Genomic DNA, 24,415 nt, shown 5'->3' with positions numbered 1-24,415 from the left:
CTGCAAAGTGGCCTACATTCAAGGCCTGCATGGATCCAAGGGGCACAAATGGAGTCTTAATGGTTAAAAAACTTAAGATAAACTATCAGGAAACACGTGGCATTCTTATTTCACACAATGAAAGCAGTCATGCACATCTAGGAGCTTTAAGTTCCATTTTTGTAGCAATGTTCTCTACTATCTGCTAAAGAAAAGATCCCTTATTTTGAAAACAGCTATTCCCAGGATGACAAGAACTGGGATAAATGCATACAAAACCAGAAAGTTTGTTGTGAATCTGGATGTTGCACCTGGGCAGGTTCTCTCAATGAATTGAATTCCTTGACTGAGGGCACACATTGGATTAATATTCACAGAACCATTTGAGCTGCCTGCCAGGGAAAAGATTGACAATGTCAGATATAGTACTTCCCAGGTAATTTAATCAACAGGTATTTACCAAAATCCCACTAAGTGCTTAGCACCCTGCTAAGTACCCTTCTTCATGAAAGATATAGGACATTTTAGATAGCCAGAATTCATTATTAGATGAAGCAACAGTGAGTGTTCTGGGCCTTGGCTTCATTTAAAGATGGAAATGGGTTTGTTTCCATTTTAGGTATATATTCATTATCACAGTACTGATAAAAATCATGATCACTTATGTTCATTTAGCACTGAATATCCTAGGGTTACTGATGTTATCACCTAAAAATATTTAAAACTACTACTAAATTCTACCCTGTTCCTTAGTCATCGTCACAGAGTGGCTGGGATTTCCAGTGGCCAGGAGGACTTTCTTATGCTCCCACTGTCCTCTCATGGGATTGGGGAACAGACTTTTGCCAAAAATGCTTTAGTTGGCTATCTACTATGTACACTTGGAGGAACAAGAAGCCACTGCAACCTGCTTCAACCTGTTCTCTTCAGTAGGTATAGGAACTGATTCCATCCAGAATATACTAGAGTTTACCTTGGTGTACATTAGGTCTATCATTTTCTAAAAACATCAGAGTGGCCTTAAGCAATTGGCCTTTGACAGGTAACTAACTTGACCACTGTGTATTTTATTTTAAAAGTCAGAGAAAATGTTAGACTTTTATTTTAAAACAAGGTTTTAAATTTATTTATTATAAGATATAGCTTTTATTTAAAAAATACATTTCCCTCAGCGAATTGCTTCCTCAGAGTAATATGTAAAAATAATATTCCAAAATAGAATACTTACCACAAGTGAAATTGAGTCCATAGAACTCATTGACCACAAGAATCTCACAGCAATATTTTTGGAATGTAAAATAACGGAGGATTTTAAAAGGAATGGGCATTTCTTCTACGTTTCTTAAGAAAAAGAAAAAAGAAAGAAAGAGAGATGAAATTCAATAGGCTCTAGTAATAGTTCTATCAAGTAAAAATAAAGGCAATGTTTATTTTATGTTTCCCAACATGAATATAGTTTTTCATTTCTCACTATAAAAATTGTGCTCACTATAAAAAGCTTCAAACAATACTGAGAAGTATAAAGAAATGCTACTGCCCAGAAATCACTGTGGTTAACATTTTGGTGATATATGTAATGTGTGTGTATGTATGTGTTTATAAAATTTTACATAAATGGAATTAAACTCTTCATGCTCTTTCCTAACCTGCTTTTTTTCAACCAAACATATGTCTTAGACATCCTTCCAAGTCAATAAGCATAGCACTGCATCATTTTTAATTACAGCTTGGTAGTCCATTATAGTAGAAACCTTAATTTAACAATCCCCTCATGACGGATTGATGTCTAATTTTTTTGATAAGCACCATTGATATAAATATAAAAGAAAATACACACCTAACACATTACAGGAGATTTGTGATGAAACAGAGATTTGAAGGTGCTAGTGTATGAAGTGAGAACTAAACTATAGTACAAGGGAACAAGGATGGAGAGAGCAAGCAGACATTCATTGTGAACATGAATATGTCTCCTCTTCAGTCTGTTTTAGGAGAAACTTCATGCTGACCCTGTGGCCCTCTTGGTCCAGTATATACCTTCTATCAATCAACAAATTTGTATTAAATTCTTTCTATTTGCACGGCTCTAGTTCTAGGTGCTTCAGGAATTCAAAAGAAGTATCCTAACCCTAAAGAATTCATGATGTAGTTGGGGACATAGAATATATGTCCTCAAAACTATAAAAAGACACAGTTGTGAACGATTTGTGCCAAGAAAGTATCAAAAGCCAGTACCATATGTCCATGGCATTCTTGTAGTTAGTATTTATGGTTTCACCTATGCCCAAGTGACCCCCCAAACTCCATGACTTTCAGTCATTGGCAATTTTCTAGGGCACAAAGTTGAATTAGCCACAGTGAGAGGCTGCTAATTGGAAAGGATAGGTAGGAATCTGGGGAAGAAGAAGGACAAAGGAAAGCAAATGGTCTGAGCACAGGTATGTCAAGGTCTGCGTCGACTGAATCGACCAGAGAGGCTGGAGCAGAGGATCGGAAGTAGGAGCAGTGGGAGGTGAGTTTGGAATGATAGCCAAGAACCAGCTGTTTCAGGGCCTTGCAGTGGGTTGACAGTGAAGGACCACGAGAAAGGTCATGTTGTTTTAAGAAAATTAATGTGGCACCAACAAGAAGGATGGACCAGAATAAGAGCAGATTAGGAAAAGCAAAAAAGGGAGCAGGCTACAGCAGTAGTTCATGTGTGAGATGACAAAGGCCTGGAATAGGACAATGGCCACGAGAGGATGGCTGCCCAGCCGGCTAGAGTGTTACCTCCCTGAGGCAGGAACCATGTGCCTTCACCCTGCAGAGCAAAACACAAAGTGAAAGCTCCACATGCGTTTGTGGTTTGACATCAGAGAAGAAAACCAACATGATTTGGTGACTGATCCAGTGTGTAGGCAGTCCAGGGAAAGAGAGTAGTCATTCATTTATTCACTCAATTCAACAAGTATTTTTTGCAAACATAATAGGTTCAAGGCCTTGGGCTGGCCACTGAGAAGAACCATAATGATGAATAAGACACAACTGCTGCCCTTAAGAGGTTGACAGTCTATTAAAGGAAGCCTGCAGCACCAGCGGCACATGATGGGCTGTGAGAGAAAACAAAGGGGCTTTCAGAGAGCTCATGTAGCCAGGGCATGACGGTAGGGCTCGTGCAGGTGGCAGAGGGAGACAAATGATCGCAGAAAGACACAGGAGGAGAACCAGGCTACGTCACACAAATCCTTGATGTACTTCCGAGAGGGAGGAACCATAGATCTCAATTTATTGGCATGGGACTGTCCACATTATATTGTTAAATGGGAAAAAAGCGTGCATTCTTTACTCCTTTGTAACAGTATAATCTTACTTATTAAAGATTATATAAAAGTTGAGCAAGATACACAACAAAATTTGACTCTGGGTTGTGATACTTCAGTTAACTTTCACTTCCTTCCTTATACATTTCTGTATTGTGTGCAATTTTTCCCCAAGAACGTGCATTATTTTGTAAGCAGAAAGAACAACAAAGCTGTTTCCAATTGTGTTTAAAGGAGGAGGCAGCTAAAAGCTCAAATGTTGCAGACAGTGAAGAAAAGTGGTGACTTGAGGGAAAAATACAAACTTAATGACTAGGAGGTGGACGTAGCCTTCAAGAGCAGTTTCAATTCGGTGCTGGGAGTGGAACCCAGGAGAAGTGTTGAGATTTTGCAAAGAACCCAAGAGCATTTGGTAATGTTGCCACTGCCTCTTTTTTCAGAAAAATGAATGCATCCCCTTTTCCTACAAACCAAATACATGAAATAGTGCCAGATTGATTGGAACACCTAATGATTCAAATATGACAGAAGAGATGCTGCCCAAGATTGGGTCTGTACCTTGCTGGCTTGATTCCATACCCTTGGAGTGACTTGATTTGTGCATTTTTCATAGATGCTAATAATCCACTTAAGCAACATAGACAAATACAACGTAATGGTGTCATTGTAAAAAAAATCTGCCTTGACTGATCAAAACCTAGCTGATTTTGCTTTATACTGTCTCACCTTTATATAACTCACTACAGTTTGTAAAGTGTTTTCACATTATCTCATTTGCTCCTTGTGATTTCTTGAGACAGGTGGGGCCAAGATCAGTATGTCCATTTTCTAAATGAGGAAACTAATTTAGATAGAAAAATGACTTTCTCATGGTCACATGGCAGCTAAGTGGTAGAGGAAGTCTCTGACTCCAGTGTCAGTCCTCTCTTCAGGGAGCCACCTGCATCCTGGGAGAGTCTTCACAGTAGTGTGATTGGAGCAAAGTCAAGTCTGAGCTTAGTTTTCTTACCTGAACATGGATTGCTCTTGAGAGTTAAATAATTAAACATATAAATATAATTACATGTAGCTTTTTGTTTATTTGATTTATTTATTTATTTGTTTTTTGCAGGGGAAGATTCTCCTTAAGCTAACATCTGTTGCCAATCTTCCTCCTTTTTCTTCCTTTTTCCCCCACAAAGCCCCAGTACATAGTTGTGCATAGTTGTAAGTTCTTCTGGTTCTTCTGTGTGAGCCACCGCTAGAGCATGGCTACTGACAGACAAGTGGTATAGTTCTGCGCCTGGGAACCGAACCTGGACTGCCAAAGCGGAGCATGCAGAACTTGAGCCGCTAGACTCAAGCGGGTTGAGTTGGGGTTGGCTCGTTTATCTGATTTTTAAGTCAATGAAACAGAGCCTTCTTCACATTTCCTCAGAGACCAATAGTTTACTTACTAGATCCCACTCACATCACCTGCCTGAGACCACTTGCATTCTTCTAAAATTTTCCATGCTTCCTGCTACTACTTTTTTTAAATGTATGTATGTATGTATATTTTTCTTAGTTATAAAATAGTGCTTGTCTAACACACAATAGTCACAAAATATAGGAAAATATGAAGAAAAAATTAAAATAAATATCACCCAGAGATAATTACTGTTAACAGTTGATGCATGTCCTTTTAGTACTGATATTTTCTTGAGCAGTCTTTTATCCTGTAGGCTCTTTTCTTATCTGACTATTCTTACTTCCTAAAAGAACTGGGAATTGAAAACTGGAATAGAGACTCAACAGTGCCAGGACAGAAATGAACTAAATGCATGCTATTTAGCCTATAATATAGGCTGTGAGTTTTTCTGGAGGATGGATTGATTTTCCTCTTTTTGTTATAATGGCTTATTACATGTGAATCAAATTGATAACATGCCTAAATAGTCATTTCCTGATTCGCAATGTGGAGATTTTTATTGAACAAATGGTGAACAGTTCAAAGTCTGAGCAATAATGATTAGCAAGCACTATGAATATTCCAGACTATAAGGTGATACCTTTTTTTGTGTGTGTGAGGAAGATCGGCCCTGAGCTAACATCTGCCAATCCTCCTCTTTTTGCTGAGGAAGACTGGCCCTGCGCTAACATCCATGCCCATCTTCCTCCACTTTATATGGGAGGCCGCCACAGCATGGCTTGACAAGCGGTGCGTCGGTGCGCGCCCGGGATCTGAACTGGCGAAGCCCGGGCCGCTGCAGCGGAGCATGTGCACTTAACCACCTGCGCCACTGGGCCTGCCCCAAGGTGATACCTTTAATCAGTATCACATAGCTCTCCTCTGGAATTCCTTATAACAATCATTATTAGGTGACCATTAACAACAAATCATACCAATCTAAATCCTTGGAATCATCATATCTTACCTTAGGAATCCAGATCCCACAAGCACTCCAGCAATGCTGAGCAGAGCCACTATACTGTTGACCACATTTGGGTTTTGGACCATACCAAGTAGCACAAGGGTTAGAAATTCACCAATTAAGTGGGAGGCCAAGAGAGCAGCAGAGAAATATCCAAATCTGGCGGCCTCAGGGTATAAACCCAGAGTCCTAGAAAAACATAAGGTCTTTAGTTTCCTCTCCAAGGGTTATCATTTAAAAAAAATACCACACTTGCCTTTTGTGAATAAGTCCCTGCTGGTTAGTAGGTGGGAAGGGTTTGTAGGGCAAGCCAAATTCCCCTTTGAAAGGCCTATTCGGAATAGAGCCAAAATTTGAGACCATTTATTACCGCAGTTGTTTCTGTTGGCCGCAGCTCAACGTGAGCTACCTTTTCCCTTTTACAGCTCCTTCAGCTGTCACAGGAAAATATTAACACAGACAATGGTCACAACTAACTGAAATAAGCAGGGTGGTTGAACTCTCCAGGCTTCTCCATAAATATCCATGTTCTGCCTAGCTCATGCTGCTCCTCCCCTAGCTAGCCTACTACCCTAAAGCTAAGGGCTCACCCAATCTGCTTCTCAGCCACTCCCTCCCTGAACCTCATCCCCGTTATGTGGGGTTATTGCCAGCGTGAGAACCATTGCTTTCATCCTCCATCAGATTAGCCCTCCCCAGGCCTAATCCATTCCATTCTTATCTTTTATTCTACCAACCCCTTCCATTGATTTGATCTTCCATTGTCTTGTAAATAAACTACTCCATATCCATCCCCCTTTCCTCTTATATTCCTTTCATCAAATAACATTTCCCTGGTGATAGCATGTCCTCAACAACCATTAGACATGGCTGCTCTTTCTTCCATTTGTAGAGTGATGAAAAGGAGTTGGCATATCTTAAATCCGCTCCTCCCTACCACTCTTCAAGGCCATCTGCCTTTCCTCTTATACAAATCATGAAGTTTGTTTATACTATGAATTCCCTTCCCCCGTGCAATCTTCTGTGACTTTTAAGACATTCTTTCACCTTTGGTGATTTTATAGGCTCTGGACCAGGGTCATTCTTTGCATTCCTGTCCACTATCATTATCCTCAAGGTCTTTAACCTTCTTGATGAACCATCAGTCTCATTGCCTGACCAATTCCAGTGGCTCCATCCATCTAATCTTGATCACTCACCATGTCTTGCTCTTAAATATTATTCAAAACTGTTCCAATTCCAAGTTTTCAGATTCTGAAAATGCCCTCTCTGATCATGGCCTCCCTCCTGTCTCCCATTTCCCCAGTGCCCTCACTGCCTCGGATCCTTGTCCCCCTCTGATATTCTCTGCCTTACCAAACCCCATACCTGGGGACCCCTGCTTTCTCACGTAAGCAACTGAAGGTGTGTTGAACAAAGCATATTGCTGTACTATTTGGATCTGCTCTGCCACTTTACCTCAGCTGGCCCTGGACCTCTGATTTTTCCTCATTGCTTACTGAGTTCCAATGACGTGTCCTATCATGGCTGATATAAACTGCTACTTTAAATCACCCCCTCTCCCCAATTTCCAATTCTCTCCCCAGTGCTCAGCAGATGGATTCACCTCCCATTTTTTGGATTTCTTGCTATCTTTATCTTCCCTACTTTTCATCCTCCATGTCTTGCACTCACTCTCTCTCTCTCTTTTTTTTTTCCCCCCTATTTTTGCCAAACTTGATCCTATCTACTTGCATCCTTGATCCCATGTTATCCTGATTCCCCTAGCCCTACCTTGGTCTCCTCTGGAAACTTGATCTATGGATTATCCAGTTTTGGCTGTAGTTTCATCTACTCTCAATCTAATGTTTTTTCCTGATGGTCTTATTTACCATATCCTAAAACAACCATTCCTTGAGCCTAAAAACCACTTAAGCCAACTGCCCCCTCTTCATCTTACCCTATGCTGCCAAGCTTCTCAAACAGCATCTGCTTTTTCCATCTCACTCCTTATTCTCTTGTAAACCCGACTTGCACCCCAACCCCTCTACTGAAGCTCTTTTAATGGAAGATCACCCATGGTTATAAAATGATGCCTCACCTCCTTGAACCTCTGCATTATTGAACGGGTTTACTATACCTCCTTGAAACTCTTCTCCCTCGGCTTCTCTGACGCTGCCCAATTCTGCTTCTCTTTCTACCTCTCTGACCACCCCACTGCCTCTATCATTGGCTCGCTTTCCTCTTCCCATCCTCTGAATGTGCCTGTCTTAAGGTTTTACACTCAGTTTCCTCCTCTTCTGATACTCTCTCCTATAGAATCCATTCCCAGCTCTTTACTCTTACTCCCATTTTTCTTTCTACTCCAACCTATATCCCGAACCTCAGACTGACATCTCCAGTTGGGTGTTCTGTAGTATCCCAGGTGTAATGTGTTCAAAACCAAACCCATGCTCTTTCCTGGCAAACTTGGTAAGGATACTGTTACCTTCTCATTCCCTCAGGCTGAAAACTCAGACATCATCCATGACTTTCTTTACCCCCACAAATCCATTCAGTTTCCGAGTCCATTCAGTTTTACCGTCCCAGCATCTCAAAGCGATCCCTCAGAGCAGTTGCCACGGCTCCTCTCTTCATCAGGGCCTCTGCCTTTCCCACAGACCATCGCACGGCTCCTCACTGGGCTGTCCGGTGTCTCCACCCTAACTCCAGTCTGCTGCCAAAATGATGCCAGCCTCCCCCTCCAGAGTCCAACACAGATGGGTCACTCCCTGGTTCAAAATCCGATCTTATGTCCTATTATCAAATCCACTTCCGCCCCTTAGCTTGGCATTCAGCACCTCCCCTACCGGACTCCAAGGCTGTCCATCTTATTTTCCATGACTCCTGCCAATCCTTCATTCCCCACAGCATAACTGAACATTTTCTCTGGAAAGGCCTTACATGTGTTTTGCTTCTGAACCTCTGCTCTTGCTCTTTCGTCTCTGGAATGCCCTTGCTCGCTTTTCTATCCATTGAAATGGTGCTGTCTCTCACATTCTCCTCCAGAGAGCCTCCAAGAGCCCCTCTCCTCGCCCAACCAAATGGACTCTTGCTCTCCTTTGTAATTAACTGGGATAATGGATGTGAGATGGGGAAGATATTACCCCATCTGTACCTCAGTTTCCTCATCTACAAACAAGGATAATTATAGTACCACCTTTATAGAATGGTTGCAAGGATTACATGAATTGATATATGTATAGCTCTTAGTGCCTGACATAAAGCAAGTGCTCAATATGTGTTAGCTATTATTGTTATTACTATATTCCTCAAGCTAGTGTTTGTGCTTCTTTATAATACTAATCTTACACTTTCTTGAATTAAAGTCAGCTGGAGATTTATGTCCACAGTCCGTTATCTGAAACGCTTTAGGGCCATATATGTTTTGGAATGTGGCAATTGACAGATTTTGGAAAGGATTTACACCGCATAGACCATACTTGCCGCAGTGGGATCCATGACTCCACCCATAATCAAGCACATCAATATTGTTGCTAAATGGGAGTGTTCATGCGGAAAAAGTACAAAGAACCTCATGTCGGTTCAGATCAGATTTTGCCGCTGAGCAGCTCAGATAGTGCTGCTAAAAGGGTTACAAAAACACTTTTGGCTTTCAGGGATATTTAGATTTCACAATTGCAAGCTGGAGAGCAGTGCCTTCAGTTTATTCCTCTTTGATCCCCTGCTGCACCCAGCACTGTGCCTGGCACTTAGTAGACATTAAACAAATATTTCTGTAATTAAAGTATTTGTTACATGGCTAACGGCTGTGCTGCCACTGGAAATGATTCTGCATTTTTGTGTCTGACTTTGTATCAAAAATAGTCATGAACCTAGTTTAAAACTGCCCTGTTTTCTCAAATCCTACAGAACTCTCTTTGTCATGGGCAGTTTTTCCAATACTATGTGGCCTTCAAACTCAGTGCTTTGCAAAGTTTGAAGGGCATATTGAATCACCTGGGAGATCTTGTTAAACGCCGAGCCCATTTCAGTGGGGCTGGGCCGGAGACTCCACACATTCAACAAGCTCCAAAGTAATGCTGACACTGTGGTCCGTGGGCCACACTGAGTAGCAAGATTCTAAGTTAGCAAGGTCTCCAATTTTCAGCCAACTTTGTTTTACTCACAAATGGTCAGATTTTAACAATTTGTTCCTGGATCATTTAGCCTGAACTAGACACACCGTGGTTTACATCACAGATTGGAGATTCAGCGTGTTCCCGAGTGTCAGACAATAAGGAGGCTTCTTCAGGGTCAGCAAGGAGGGCCACATGGTCCCTGCCATTGCCCTCGATTGAGAGTCCGCCCTCCTGCTAACTCGGAGGCTTTGCCTCTGTCCCTCTCCAGAGTAATACCTACTTCCAACAGCCTGCAGCAAGACATTCCAACTCTTGGAATGTCTTGGAGCTCAAACTAACCAGGCCCTTATCTTTTACTTATGTATCACTTAATTCATGATAATTATTCATGTCTTTATACTGGCTATGGTTAGAAGCACCTGCACGTGAAACCAGTGGCCTGAAGAAAGACAGCGTCTCAAGAACTGCCTGAAGTTCTCGGGACAACAAGCTGGGCACCTTTACACTACTAGAGTCAGAGAATGCCGGGTAATTCCCCCCATCTTTTCTTAAGGGAAAGCCACAGGGACTGGGGAAGATACATCTCCCTATGACAACAAATCATGCAAATAACTTAAAACTCTACATATTTTCAGATTTATATCTTTTAAAAGTTCCAAGAAATAAAAAGAAGCCTTGTCTATAAGCCATCAATCAAACCCCAACAGCATTAGGGATGCTTCTTGGTTCCCCAGTGCCCTCTTCCCATAGTTACTCTTTGATTCCTCAAGCCCCCCTCACCCCAGCCCACCTGCGATGTCCCAGGTCAGTCAATGAAACCTCAGGCAGAATAGCTGCTCCAACTCACAGCAGCATGGGAGCCACGCTTAGCTGCTGATGAACAGTTACTTGCTGCCTCTGCACCCGGGTCTCAGTTACTTCAGAGGCCTCTTCTCTGGCCAGGCCTGCAGCGAATGTGGGACATGCTATTCTTTAGCACATGTAGTCCCGCTGGTCTGCTCTCAGGCCCCATGTGGCCCACAGTTGGGTTCTTTTATTCATCCTGAAGGACAGGACATTATACTGGACATTGATGGGCAAAGACAGACCCTCCAGAGCAGAGAGCAGGAAGCTGTTCACCCTGGAGCTCTCCCTCCACAGGTCCCACTGGCCATCTGGGACTCCATAGGAGGCCTTGTCTGGGAGGACTGAACACCTCTGAACATGCCCTTACCAGTAGCTCACACTGCTGAACATCACAGTGGCAATGACACTGAAGGGGAGGACGTGCAGCACATAGGCCAGCAGCATCTGCCACTTCTGGTACAGGCCATCCTGGCTCTCCTGGTCGCTGACAGCTCGCAGTACAGGAACTGGGCACGGAAGGCGGGTTTCAGGACAGTCGGTCACCACACAGCTAAGGGAGGGAGGGGCTAGTGCAAGCTGAACTTGAGGTCAGGGCTGGATGATGAGGACCAGCTGGGTCTCCCTAGTCAGGGAAAGAAGGGACCTGCCATCCATAGAGCTATAAATACCCCCATCTCAGAAATCTACACTCTATGTGAATTACAATATGGTTGAAAAAGTTGTCATAATTTGTTTCCTTCTCTCTAAAGTGTAGGGGAGGGGTATTGCCATTTCAAGAACACACGTGCCAAAGGGGCACAAATGAAGGATGTGAGGCCCTTTGTCCTCTTTCTGTGCAGAGGCTTGGCACAGAACATCAGGCAACCAGGTATTGCTTCTGGATTCCCACTGAGTTTGAAAATCAGGTGCTGGCTGTCCTAAAGTATAGGCTCCAAAAAGAACGTTAACAGTGCAAAGTTGGCCAGGTATCCAGACCCCCAGGGGCTGTGCATCCTAATGGCCAATAAAGGATACCAAGGATGATCTTTTGAAAAACTCTTCCCAAACTCTGTCCCATCAGCACCTCATAACTTCATGTTTCCCTGGATCCTTAGAGAGACCCTCAGAGAGATCCACCTGGTGAGCTAATCCACACTCAGGTGTTAGTAACTCAGCAGTTACCTTTCCCCCCGAGAGAGAATCTGGAGAGGGCCCGGCTGAGCTCAGAGACATAGCATTATAATGGTGAAGTCTTGCAAGGGGCCAGCTGGATAAGGGAGGTATTCAGGGAGAGAGGAGGCCCCAGCCCCGCCGTCTGAGGTGCACCTCCTGGGCATGGCACTTACACAGATTCACAGCATTGAGCATGCCTGTGTATGGGGTGGCAACCACAAACTGGTACAGGAGACCCACGCGGTCCCGGACAGCACCCTTTAGCACATCGTTCTGGACCCGTAGAAGGAAGAAAATGACGGACAAACCCACGATCAGGTTCTGAACGAGACGCATGATCACTGCCAGCTTATTTCGCATCAGGTTTCTCGTCACTCTCCTGAAAGCCAAACAACCTCGTTTTAATTCCTTTTCTTTCATTAGTGAATGTCTAACCACCCAAAATGGGATGAGGCTCTTACCTCAAGAGAACACACAGTTTAAAGAGAGCTCCAGGGGAATCTTTGGTTTTGAAAGGAACCATTGGTAATATTTTCAGATGTTTTGTCCTTTTAATATTCTCCAAGGTTTTGTGATAAATTGCTGATTTTTTGTAGGCAGATTCAATCAGCTGCACTCTCTTGTAGGTTTCTATTTCCCGTTCTTTGCTTTGGGTATCCACTGATGTCAGGTCCACTAAATTTTTTTCCCAAAAAAAAAGAACCGTGTGTTTTTAAATGTGTGTGTGTGTGTGTGTATATATATATATATATATACACACATATATATGCTAATAATATATATATTAGCATACATATATATGCTAATAATACACGTTTCATCATTGATTTAGGAGTGCTAGCCATAAAACCTCATCCTATCAGAATAAAGCCTGTTGTTAATGCCCACTTACAAAATCAGAATATTTTAAAGCTACCAGCAAGGCTGTGAGGATCCCACTGGGGCAGTCTGGAAGAATGCAGAAGCTCAGCTAATTTTTCTCTGACAAAGTAGAGTGTACCAATTTACGAGAGATCCCCCACCTCATTCTGATGGGTCCATCTATGGCAAGTTAATTGACCTGGCCAAATTAATTCCTTGAAGAGTAAAAACACCAAAACAAAAGCAAAAATAAAACCCACTGGTGCTGGTGTCATCTAGGCAGAAATCTGAGACGAAAATCTTAAAAAACATTCATGATGAGGAATGTGAAAGAAAAACTTACTGTAAAAATCAAAAGGGTTTGAATGTTCGGGACAAGGATAGCCACAGTCATTGAAGAAATCAAGCATTTCCACTGGTGTCCCACAGAAAACCAGCTCTCCGTAGCTCAGAATGGCGATTTTGTCAAAGAGCTGATTGGACAACAGATGGTGTTAGTGTGTAATCAGGTCACCACATCCTTAAGGAAAATAAGTTTCCCAGCAGTCAGTCCTTTGACTAGCTCAGCCATACATCAGCATTGTTACTGCGTCCACTGGAGACACTGAAAATGCATCCCTACTCTTTTCAGCCTGGGTTGCCACAGTGAATCCTGCTTCATCCCAGCCTGTGCCCAGCATCACATCTGGGGTAGAGAGAGCCACTGTGCCTGGTTAGTGGACTTGGGTTTGAGTCCTAGCCATGCCACTGAGTCAGTGACTTCGGACAAAACTTTTTTTTTTTTAATCTCAGATCCTCATCTATAAAAGGTAAATAATAGCTCCCTAAAAGGATCCTGGGGGGATAAAGTGAGATTTTTTGGAAGGTTATCTATATGATTTGGTGGAAAAACACAGCCTTTGAAGCCAGCTGGGCTACGAATGTCAAACCCAGCGTCTTATTAACTGTGATACTGGCTCAATTTTGTATCATTTCCAAGTCTCACTCTCTTCCTCTGTAAAGTGAAAATACCGATACCCACCTCATAGAATTGTTGTGCTGATTAAATGAACTAGTGCATAGAAGGGATCTGGTACATGGGAGGTGCTGAAAGAAGTGTTTCCATCCTTTGTCCCTCCTGTATGAGGAGCTATGAGCTCCTGTGGCTCTGGTTTGACGAGTACTAATCTCTACCCCATGACCCTCAGCTCAACACACACATATACTCACCCTTGACGAGATGAGCAGGAACAAGGGATGCCCCCCTCACCTGGAAGAGCTCGGAGCGGGGCTGGTGGATGGTGACGATCACGATGCGGTCCCTTCGAGCCAGCTCTGCTAGGAGGATGACGATCTGATTTGCAGTCATGCAGTCCAGGCCTGTGGTTGGCTCATCAAACAGCATGATTGCTGCAGGCAAAGAAGGGTCAGACTTCTGAGTCTCTGCCGAGCCCGGGCTCTGTGCTCTAAACTCAGCATTTTGGGCAGTTGCTTATGAAGCTGTCTTACCCCATCCAAACAGTGCTCGGTGACAAGTACCTCCATGTAAACTGGCTTTCAGCCCGAGCCCAGGAAAAAGAACTTGACCTGGAAGGACTCAACTCCTAGCTCTGGAGCACTTTTCAGCCTTAATCCTTGAGGGGACAGGGAAGCAACCGGATCAGGCCTCTCACATGGTACTATGGACTGTTTGGACTCCATCCATGGAATTTAACAGGGAACAAGAGCTGGCAAGCTGACTCCAAGTTGTTTTTAAAAGGCTTGCAGGAGGCTGGTTAAAAAAGACATAACCCATTTCATATCTAGCACTTTCCAACACTAACAGAGTCTTTGCACTGGAAAAAATTCTGAGCCATGAAACAAGGTCCAAGGTGGACAGGTGTTTGGGTTCTTTAGAGGATTTAACTGTAGCCTATTTCTACCCCAGAAGGGGCTCTTAAGGCTCTTAAGAGCATCTCTCTTATTTGCCTTCTAGTGACCAAGCACCATCCAAAGAGCAGGCAGCCTTGGTCTCCTGCAGTGTGAAGAAAGTATCCAGATGCAGTAGGTCCTCTTCCAGGTACATATAAATGATGAAGTTTCCCCAGGTGGTGGGGAGAATGACCAGACCAGGCAGGGGAGGCAGGTGACAGGCTACCCATCTTGATAGCCCTTCCCTCTAAAATATACAGTTTTGCATGTATCACTCAAAGTCCTACTTTAATTCCTGCCATTTCATAAATACTTCTGGTCATACAAAACTCATTGGCTTTCCATAGCAGACACAGTGGTACTGCTCTAGTAAGAAGTGAGGATGGACAGGTCAGGCCCCATATTCATGGAAGACCCTAACTGAATGTTAAAACAAAAAGGCAGTGTTTCCAAGTCCAAGAGCTGTTTTGTACTTGGATGATGGAATAGTATCAGGAACTACATGGTATTTCCAAGGAAACTGGTCCCCAGTTTGAAAAACCTCAGTGACTTTGTTCCCCACAAACCACTTTCCAAATGGAGACTGTGAAGAAAGGGCCCAAAATGTCTGCAGACACATGGAAGACGCCCAGGCAGCAGCTAGTAGCAGCTCTAGGTCCTACTTACTGGGATCCTGGAGGAGCTGGGCTGCGATGGACACCCGGCACCGCTCACCATTGGAAATTCCCCCAAAGTTGTAGTTGCCAATCAGTCGGTCCGCTACGTGGCTCAGACTCAGCTCTGCCATGACTGCCTCCACCTGTAGGAAACACAAAGTCCAAGAAGGCTGGTCACGGCTGTTCCAGTTCATGGGCTGAGGATGGCATAGGAGAGGCAACACACTTCCCTGGAGTGCTCGGGCCACTTTCAGACTCACCACATCCTGAAGAAAGCAAGCCTTTTACAATAAAATCCAACTTGGTTTAAATCACAATATAATACATGTGTCCAATTAAAATTAAATAATGTGAATTGTTTTAAAAAGTCCTTAGAGCAACAAAAAAGGCTTACATTTGCTTCAGGGAAATTGACCAGGAAACAATGGGGACTTCATTGGACTCCTATTTTCAGATGCTGCACTCAGTCCAGCCCATACAGAGAAATCTTCCCCAAAGGCATAGTTACGATACAGATTTTTTTTTAATGTTTGGTTTTTGAAACTTTATTATAATAAATGTTTTATATGTAAAAAAAAATCCAATTTGGTTTTAAATAAGCCTGGTTTAAGTAACCCAAATAATTCTTGGAGTCCCATGTGGTCCAGTGTCAGCGTGGTTTTGCATTAAAGAAATATAATCCAGCTATCAAAAGTAATTAAAAATACTGCCCTCTGCCCCGCCTTCACTCACTATGAGGGCCACTAAGTCATGTGAACATGGCTATGCCTCACCTCCGTGGTGGGCTGAATTCTGACTCCCATCTTCTCAGACCACAATGAGGCTCAGGGGGACATGATGGAGCTAGAGGGCCTGGGTTCACATCCCAGCTCTGCCATTCCCAGTTGTCTGATCTTAATCTCCTTGGGTGTCAGGAGATAATGCCTCACAAGGTTGATGCCAGAATGAAATGAGATATTGTGTGTGAACAAGGTCTGACTGATGCCAGCCAGATACAAGAGCCCAGAGTATAATCTGCTGGAAGAGCAAGAAACATGCAGTGCCTTCTGAGCGCTCTAAGGTAACCTCCAGCGAGGAAGCAGAGCTGGGCATCACTCTCTGAGGCTGATGGTCCTTCTTGAGGGCTGGGCCCCTTGCTAAGGCTCCTCTGGAGTGAAACCTATACTGCAGCGTTATCTAGGACTCTCAGACAGAAGAATGCCCCTTACTCACCCGGGCATTACAACAAACTAGCCTGCTGTACTCAGGACACAGCTCAGACCTGGCTCCACTCTCTAAGTCCTCTCTGAAAGTCCAGTGCAAGGAACAAGATGAGCACATCCGTGGTGACAGGCTCAGCAGTGCCTGATAAAAATGGGGCAACTTGCTGCATCCTCAGCTGAGATGGAGGATTCCTCCGGAGCCTCACTGGCATTAAAGAAAGGCCAGCCTCGGAGCGTGAACTGAAGGTATAATTTGTGTGCCCAGCAGGCACCTTGCTGAGGCCTCAGGGTGGTAAAGCCTCTGAGGCAGAGAGATGTTGCTGGTCTCCTCTGGCAGCTCTGAGAGCCCATTTCCCGGGGAACTGTGTGCGCGTTCCCAGGGGCACACGCACCTGTCCTTGGTTCCCCGTGCATTCCCAGGCCAGGCAGAGATGAGGCAATGTTTCCAGGTAAAAAGAGTTTACTTGCAGCTACTTCCAAACTGGGTAAATTTAAAGAAACAGATTGGAACCTAGAAAAAGTTGACAGTTCAAGAGTTCCTTCCTTCATTAACTTAATCCAGTTTGAATGAGGCACATTCAAGACGCCTCAAAGAAAGCTGAGAAAAAGCTCAACAGGCCTGCAGGGTGGAGCGCAGTGGGAAAATAACCCTATCTATTCAAACACGGAGCTCCTAGAACAGCGCCTTCCAAGAGAAATATAATGCAAGCCACATACAGAATTTTAATATTTTAGTAGCCACATTTTAGAAAGTCAAAAGAAACAAGTGAAATTAATTTTAATAATATAATTTTTAAACCCAAGGCAGCCAAAATATTATCATTTCAACCTATAACCAATATTTTAAAAATTATTAATGAGCTATTTCACCTTCTGTTTTTCAGACTAAATTTCTAAAATCCCATGTGTGTTTTACACTCTTAGCGCATCTCAGTTGGACTAGTCGCATTTCAAGTGCTCAAAGCCATATGTGGCTAGTGGCTGCTCTAAGACAGGGCAGGTCTGGACTCTAAAGGGGTGAGGAGTGAAGCGGAGGCATGGGCAAGCGGAGGGAAAAGGGGGTGATCCCTGCGGCAGCCTGGCCCCGAGCGCAGGGCCGCTGCGAGGACAGGTGACCCACCTTCCTCTGGAAGCAGCCGCGGGAGCCGCCGCGGGTGGCCAGCAGCGCGGTGTAGCGCAGCGTCTCGCGCACCGTGAGGTTGCTCAGCAGAGTGTTGCTCTGCGGGAGAGGCAGGTGTCAGCGTCGCCCGAGACCCCGGGCCACGGCGGGCTGGGGCTGAGGACGCGCCCACCTGCAGGACGTAGGAGAAGCAGTCCTGGAACTGGTCCCTGCGCAGCGCGCGGCCGTTCACGCACACCTCCCCCAGGAAGGTCCCCTGGCGCCGCAGCCTCCCGGACATGGCGTCCAGCAGCGTGCTTTTCCCCGAGCCTGGAGGCGAGAAGAGAGGGCCGCGGAGGAGTCGCTCCATGAGGCACCGCAGGAACGTCCCGAGACCTCGGGGGGCCTCCGTCCAGCCCTGCCTTGTTCTTTCTTTAACCTCTGGGGTCAAACTCTCATGGTACGAATGAGTCTTTCCGGCTTATCCCCTGAGTGAGAGAGGGACAAGCCATTTCTCTCATCCCAGTCAGGACTGGAGGGGCTTTGTCTGCCTGCTTATGTGTTTTTAAAGCTATTTTTAAAGCAGAAAATATAGGATCAGAATAAAAGGAAAACCAGGGTTCTTAGAAACGTTTGGATCTAGGACATCTGAATTTCTTTTTGTGTCCTTCTGGGATTGTCTGGTGGTTCCTGAAAGTAGGGGACACTGCCTAGACCCTCACTTATCGGGTGTGGTCTGAGGACCCGCCACATCAGCATCCCCTGAGCACTCGTGAGAAATACAGAATCTCAGGCGCTGGCCCACACCTACTGAATCCGATTCTGCTTTGTAACAAGATGGGTGGGTAATTCCCATGCATATTAAAGTTTGAGAAGCGCTAGCTTAGCGGATCCTTTGGTAAAAACCCACTTGGCCTCAGCCTGCCCTGAGAGCCTTGGAGGTAACCCAGCTGGTTGTCACTAAGAACTTTCCCACAGAGGCGCTGTGGTGAACTACAACGTTGGCCTGGCGCTGAGGTGACGGGAGGCTGATGTTTCCCCTGCCTTGTTTTTTCTAGGGTTAGAGGTTAAGTGACACCTTTAGGATGAGACACCAGCTGGCCCCTCCTGCCGTACTGGACACAAGCTGACATGGGCCCAGAGAGTTAATGGAGACAGGAACAGGCGTCACCAGGCTTTTCCTATCCAGGGCTGCAAAGAAGTTAGAATTAATAAAAGAGGAAATAGGCAGGAGGTTCTGAACTGTCTGCAAAGATAGCAAGACTGAGGATGTGATAACTTGTGCAAAAGAAGATCTTTTGTTCAAATATTTTAAAGAAACTGCTCGTTGCTGTGAGAGGTACAAAGATGAATAAACCAAGCTCCACTAGCAGTTGTCTTATTATGTAATCCATGACTGACAAAGCTCAGAATTAGCCCCAACGTGTTCAGGTAGAGGTCAGCGCGGGGAAGAGAGGAGAGTGGCTGTAAAGAAACGAAATGTGACTTTACTGGGATTGTCTTTCAAAAATGTGCCCTGACATTTCCCAGTCACAATACTAAGCCTTGTGTGTGCTTCTTCTAACTAGAAGCCTCTCTGGCCTTACGTTCCTGGGATCCAGTCTCAACTCTGACAGAAACTCCAAATATCCTGTAGCCTGGATTCTAGTCCCATCACTGTGTCAAAACTGGCCTCCTTAAGGTCATCAAGACTACTTCCTTGTTGCCAAATCCTGTGGGCACCTCCCTGTTTGTTGTTTGACCTCTTGGCAGCATGGTACTGCTGCTTGCCCTTCTCTGTGAATTTCTCTCCCTTGCCTTTGATGCCACTTCATCCTCTTGGTTTAATCCTGCTGGTCTGGCTGCTCCTTTCAGCCTCCTGTGGGTGACATTCCGGGTTCTCTCCCGGGCCTTCTGCTCTTCTCATGTCACACATTCTCCCTGGGCAACAGCGAGCACCAACTTGCTAGCCAGCATGTGAGGGAGCCATCTTGGAAGTAGATTCTCCAGCCTTGCTCAAGCCTTCAGAGGACTGCAGCCCCAGTTGACTTTTGACTACAACTCCATGAGAGACCCCAGACAGAGCTACCCACCAAGTGACTCCCAAACTTCTGACTCCTAGAAATCCTGAGACATAATAAATGATTTTTATTGTTTTAAGCCACTTAATTCTAGGATTTTTTTTAACATAGAAATAGATAGCTTATATAGTCTTTTTTTGAACATGTGTCAAATATTTATTAATTCATTAATGAAGGAACCAGCAGGATAAGAAAACTCATCCAAAAAAGGATATAAGAAATTGAAATGTATAGTCAGTGGAGAATAGAAGGTTGGAATAAGTTGCAAAGTTAAACACAAAAATGGTTAATAGCCTAGGATATGACACCACCAGTGCAGGTAACAAAAGAAAAAATAGACAAATTGGACTTCATAAAAATTTTAAAATTTTGTGCATCAAAAGATACAGAGTAAAAAGACAACCCACAAAATGAGAGAAAATATTTGTAAATCATATATCTGATAAGGGATTAATATCCAGAATATTTAGAGAACTTCTAAGATTCAACAACAAAAAACAAACAACCTGATTCAAGATTGAGCAAAGGACTTGAATAGACATTTCTCCAAAGAAGATATATGCATGGTCAATAAGCACATGAAAAGATGCTCAACATCACTAATCATTAGGGAACTGCAAATCAAAACTGCAATGAGATACTACCTCACACCCATTAGGATGGTACTACAAAAAAAACCCAAAAAATAACAAATGTCGGCGAGGATGTGGACAAATTGGAACCCTGTGCACTGTCAGTAGGAATATAAAATGGTACAGCCACTGTGGAAAACAGTATGGCGGTTCCTCAAAAAATTAAAAATAGAATTACCATGTGATCCAGCAGTTTCACTTCTGGGTATATACCCAAAAGAACTGAAAGCAAGGTCTCAAAGAGATATTTGTACACTCTTGTTCAAAGCAGCATTATTCACAATAACTAAAATGTGGAAGCAACCCAGGTGTTCATGAATGGATGAATGGATAAGCAAAATATGCTATATATATATATATGTATACAATGGAATATTATTCAGCTTTAAAAAAGAGGGAAATTCTAGGGCTGGCCCAGTGGCGTAGGGGTTAATTGTGTGCTCTGCTGCGGTGGCCTGGGGTTCATAGGTTTGGATCTGGGGTGCACACAGACACACTGATTGTCAAGCCATGCTGTGGCGGTGTCCCATATAAAGTAGAGGAAGATGGGCACGGATGTTAACCCAGCGCCAATCCTCCTCAGCAAAAAGAGGGCTAAGGGCTAAGGCCTATTAGCTCAGAGCTAATCTTCCTCACCAAAACAAAAAAAAAAAAAAAGAAAATTCTGCAGTATGCTACAATATGGATGAGTCTTAAGGACATTATGCTCAGTGAAACAAGCCAGTCACAAAAAGACAAATACTGTATGATTCCACTTAATGAGGTAGTTAGAGTTGTCAGAATCATAAAGACAGAAAGTGTAGTGGTGGTTGCCAGGGGCTGAGGGGAGGGGAGAATGAGGAGTTATTGTTTAATAGGTATGAAGTTTCAGTTTTACAAGATGAAAAGAGTTATAGAGCTGGATGGTGGTGATGGTTGCACAACAATGTGAATGTATTTAATACCACTGTACCGTACAGTTAAAAATGGTTACAGTGGTAAATTTTATGTTGTGTGTATTTTACTACAGTAAAAAAAAAAAAAAGAAAGGTTAATGCCCTACAGGGCAATGAAACCACGACCTGTGGAGTTATCTTTCCTAAAAGGACAGAAATCGTTTGTAACTAAATAGTCTTCTGCTAGGGAGTGTGCAGCCCAGAGTCTGCATCCTAACTGAGAGCAAATAACGAGTCAAATAAAGTTATCTTCCCCTGGAGTGTTGGGTGACCCTAGGCAGGCTTGCATTAGACCATGCTCTAAAGAATTTTGAACACCTAAGTCATCTTTTGCCTCACTAATAAAGATTTGAGAAACAATGCTGTTTTAGATAAGACATCAATGAAATCATGTCATTTTATGAAACACTAAGAGTAATTCATAGAATTGATTTTTTTTTACTCATTGATTCAACAAATATTTATTAAGCACTTACTACGTGGCCAGCCCTGTTCTAGTTGTTGAGGATACAGCAAGAAAACAAACAAAACAAATACAAAGTTCCTGCTCTTGTGGAACATGCAGTCTACTGTGAATTCATGTTCAGTGTAAAAGGATGGACATTGTTATAAAACTGTGATTAGGTATCATCAGAAACCAGCCCATGAGCCTCCAGATCAAGAACCCCCACTGTCCTGCTGAGATGTGCATGAAACATGACGTTGGCCTGTGGAACACACTTCTGAGAAGGTGGGTTCAATTCCTTGTTGTGTGCTATACGCCACGTTTTTTTTTTATCCTACTCAAGGAAGGCAACAAGTGACAAATTATTACAGGAATAACTCAGCATTTTTTTTGTGTGAGGAAGATTGGCCCTGAGCTAACATCTGTGCCCATCTCCCTCTATTTTGTACGTGGGACGCCGCCACAGCATGGCTTGATGAGCTGTACGTAGATCAGCGCCCAGGATCCAAACCTGCGGACCCCGGGGCCACCGAAGCAGAGTGCACGAACTTAACCACTACACCACCAGGCCGGCCCCAGCTTTTCTTCTTTTTAAAGAAGTATGTTATAATTATCAAAAGGAAAATTAGAATAACCCTAAATGTTCTGATACACGCATAGAGTTAGAAACGGTTAAAAATGAGAAATGAGAACTGACAGGAAATCTCAGGAAAGTGTAACCATTTTAGTCAGTGCATTCCTTTTCATGTAATCTTAACTACACCACTATCGCCATCCAGCTGTATCACCCATTGTAGTAGAGGAATGATTTTGGATTTAACTCCCCGGGTCGAAAGAGGCTGACCATGTTTCACTTTCTTCACAGACTTACACTAACCATCTCTATTAAAGAGAGTAACGCAAGTGGAGAGTGGCAGTAAGTGTCAACAATTTGCTAGCAAGAACTCAATCGAGAGGCTCCTGTGAAGGCAGTGTGTCAGAATCTTTCAACCTGAAAATGTGCAGGATAACCTAGTGTGGTGGACACTGGTGTGCCACACAGACTGCCTCTCAGGGCCAGGCACCCATCCAGCTGCTGAGGATTCCCAGCTGTGACCCTCACAGGGCATTGCCCTCAGCCACATGGAGCTGCCTGGTCGGAAGCTACCCCCCCCCGGGTCAATGACTGGCTGGTGCAGGGACACAAAGACAGACGCTGAATTCAGGCTCAAGTGTAGTTACCCTGGGAAAGAAGAGGAGAAGGACGAGGTGGGAATGGGCACATAGCCTCAGTGGAATCTGTAACATTTAATTCCTTAAAAAAAAAAAGGATCTGAAGCAAATATGGTATAATGTTAAGATTTGATAAAATCAGGTGCATGAACATTCTTTGTTATTCTCTATTCTTACCTGTGTGTTTGAAAAGCAGCATAGCATCATAATAAAATAGGCCCAATGGATATGGGGGCTAAATGGACATATTTGTGCTTATTTAATTCCTTTTTCTGTCTCTGGGCAGGGTCCAGATCAGGGGACTGGTGTTTGCTGAGCACCCCCATATGCCAGGCACTGTGCTGGGTGCTTTCCATACTTGGGAATACAAATTAACTTACATGTTAGACAGGACTTCATTCTTTTTCAAGGATCTTTCTAAAGGTTTCACATTAGTACCAGGGTCCATTCACAGACATGTCATTAGATTTCATTCTAATTTCCAACTTGTGGCCTTCTTGCTACGCTTAAATCCCTTTCCTCAACGTGGTCTTCAAATCAAGGCAAAGCCTTTTCTGAGTCCTCACTGAGAATTTCAAGCACTCCTTCCCCAGCTTACCTGAGCTCCCCAGGATGCACACGAGCTGCCCGCTCTCCACGTACAAGGAGACATCTTTGAGGATCTGCCTGTCCCACCGCTGCCAGGAAGATGCAGTGTCCCACCAGGGCCCGACGTGATAGCTTTAAAGGAAACCCCGTAAGGGGAAAGGCAGTGTGGGGTCTTGGAAGGGGAGACCCTTGTCCGCCAGCACTGATCCCAGCTCTGCTCCACCCCAGTTGTCTCTGGACAGGCTCCTGAGTGTGTTTTAGCCTCAGTGTCCTCCTCTGTAGACCCGGCGGGTAGTGATGGAAGAAGATCCTCTATGTGAAGCCCCTGCCCAGCAGCTGCTCTGAGTGCCAGCTCTCTTTGGCTGGCTGGGAGATGACAAAAAAAAGACACCGTTTATTCCTTCTGTTGACCCTGCATTCCTTCACCAGGTTTCATTACACCTTGTGTTTCAAACACCCCTGTTCCCCAAGCCCTCTCCATCCACACAGGGCAGGTTGTACACAAGGGGGACACAATGGCAAGGAGAAAGGGGCACAAAGCAGGGGCACGAGGCAAAGCACAGCTGCCACCCTTGTCATAGCTCCGGGGTTCTGCCATGGGCAGGGGGAAGGGCCAGTCACTGTTGCTCCTCATTTCCCACTGGCAGCCCTTGCCCTCTCCTCTCTCCACCTCGATCCACTAAAGAGGGAGCCCAAAGCCTCCATGCCTGCCCCCCGTTAGTGGGGAAAGCCAGCAGAGGGGGTGAGAGGCCCACTCACCTCGGGCCATGCCCATCCCTGACCACAGCTCAGAGCTCCCCGCAGGCAGAAGAGGCGTCGGCCTTACCTGACGCTGTAGGAGGCATGGAGGACGCCCAGGCTGTGTCGAGGCTTTGAAGCAGCTGCAGGAACCTCCTCTGAGGAGCGCTGGGAGCCTCTGTTTGCTTGGCGTCCCAAGGACCCAATGGGGGTTGAAAATGAGAGTTCACTCATGGCCAACAGGCAGCAAAGACAGGCAAATTTTTTGGTGCCTGCCCTTCCCTGGAGAAGCCAGCTGAGCAACTAGCAGCAGACTGCCCCACCTGCT

The 24,415-nt window shown here is 44.4% G+C and overlaps 1 protein-coding gene across 1 annotated transcript; it reads right to left on the bottom strand.

The window, feature by feature from the left end:
* Positions 1-177: 177 nt before the first annotated feature.
* ABCG5 (ATP binding cassette subfamily G member 5) lies at positions 178-24,321 on the bottom strand. The gene is made up of 13 exons (XM_058551332.1): positions 24,176-24,321; positions 23,360-23,481; positions 17,671-17,807; positions 17,499-17,597; positions 15,187-15,319; positions 13,880-14,019; positions 12,974-13,103; positions 12,231-12,444; positions 11,943-12,148; positions 10,985-11,123; positions 5,675-5,860; positions 1,208-1,320; positions 178-371 (listed from the first exon to the last, which is right to left on the bottom strand). Exons 1-13 carry the CDS (start codon positions 24,319-24,321, stop codon positions 178-180), a joined length of 1,959 nt encoding a protein of 652 aa, XP_058407315.1.
* Between the last annotated feature and the right edge of the window lie 94 nt (positions 24,322-24,415).

Source organism: Diceros bicornis, chromosome 12, assembly GCF_020826845.1.
Source record: "Diceros bicornis minor isolate mBicDic1 chromosome 12, mDicBic1.mat.cur, whole genome shotgun sequence".
In the NCBI taxonomy this organism is placed as follows: domain Eukaryota; kingdom Metazoa; phylum Chordata; class Mammalia; order Perissodactyla; family Rhinocerotidae; genus Diceros; species Diceros bicornis.
This window is presented reverse-complemented; position numbering and strand designations above follow the sequence as displayed.

Bases quoted from the DNA above. Each gene is read 5' to 3' on its own strand.
- ABCG5 (XM_058551332.1), bottom strand. From the start codon at position 24,321: ATGAGTGAACTCTCATTTTCAACCCCCATTGGGTCCTTGGGACGCCAA. The intron at 11,124-11,942 runs GTAAGTGCCATG...TTCCGTGCCCAG, and splicing joins GCTCAATGCTGTGAATCTGT to TTCCTGTACTGCGAGCTGTC. The intron at 1,321-5,674 runs GTAAGATATGAT...CTTTTTCTTAAG, and splicing joins GTGGGATCTGGATTCCTAAG to AAACGTAGAAGAAATGCCCA.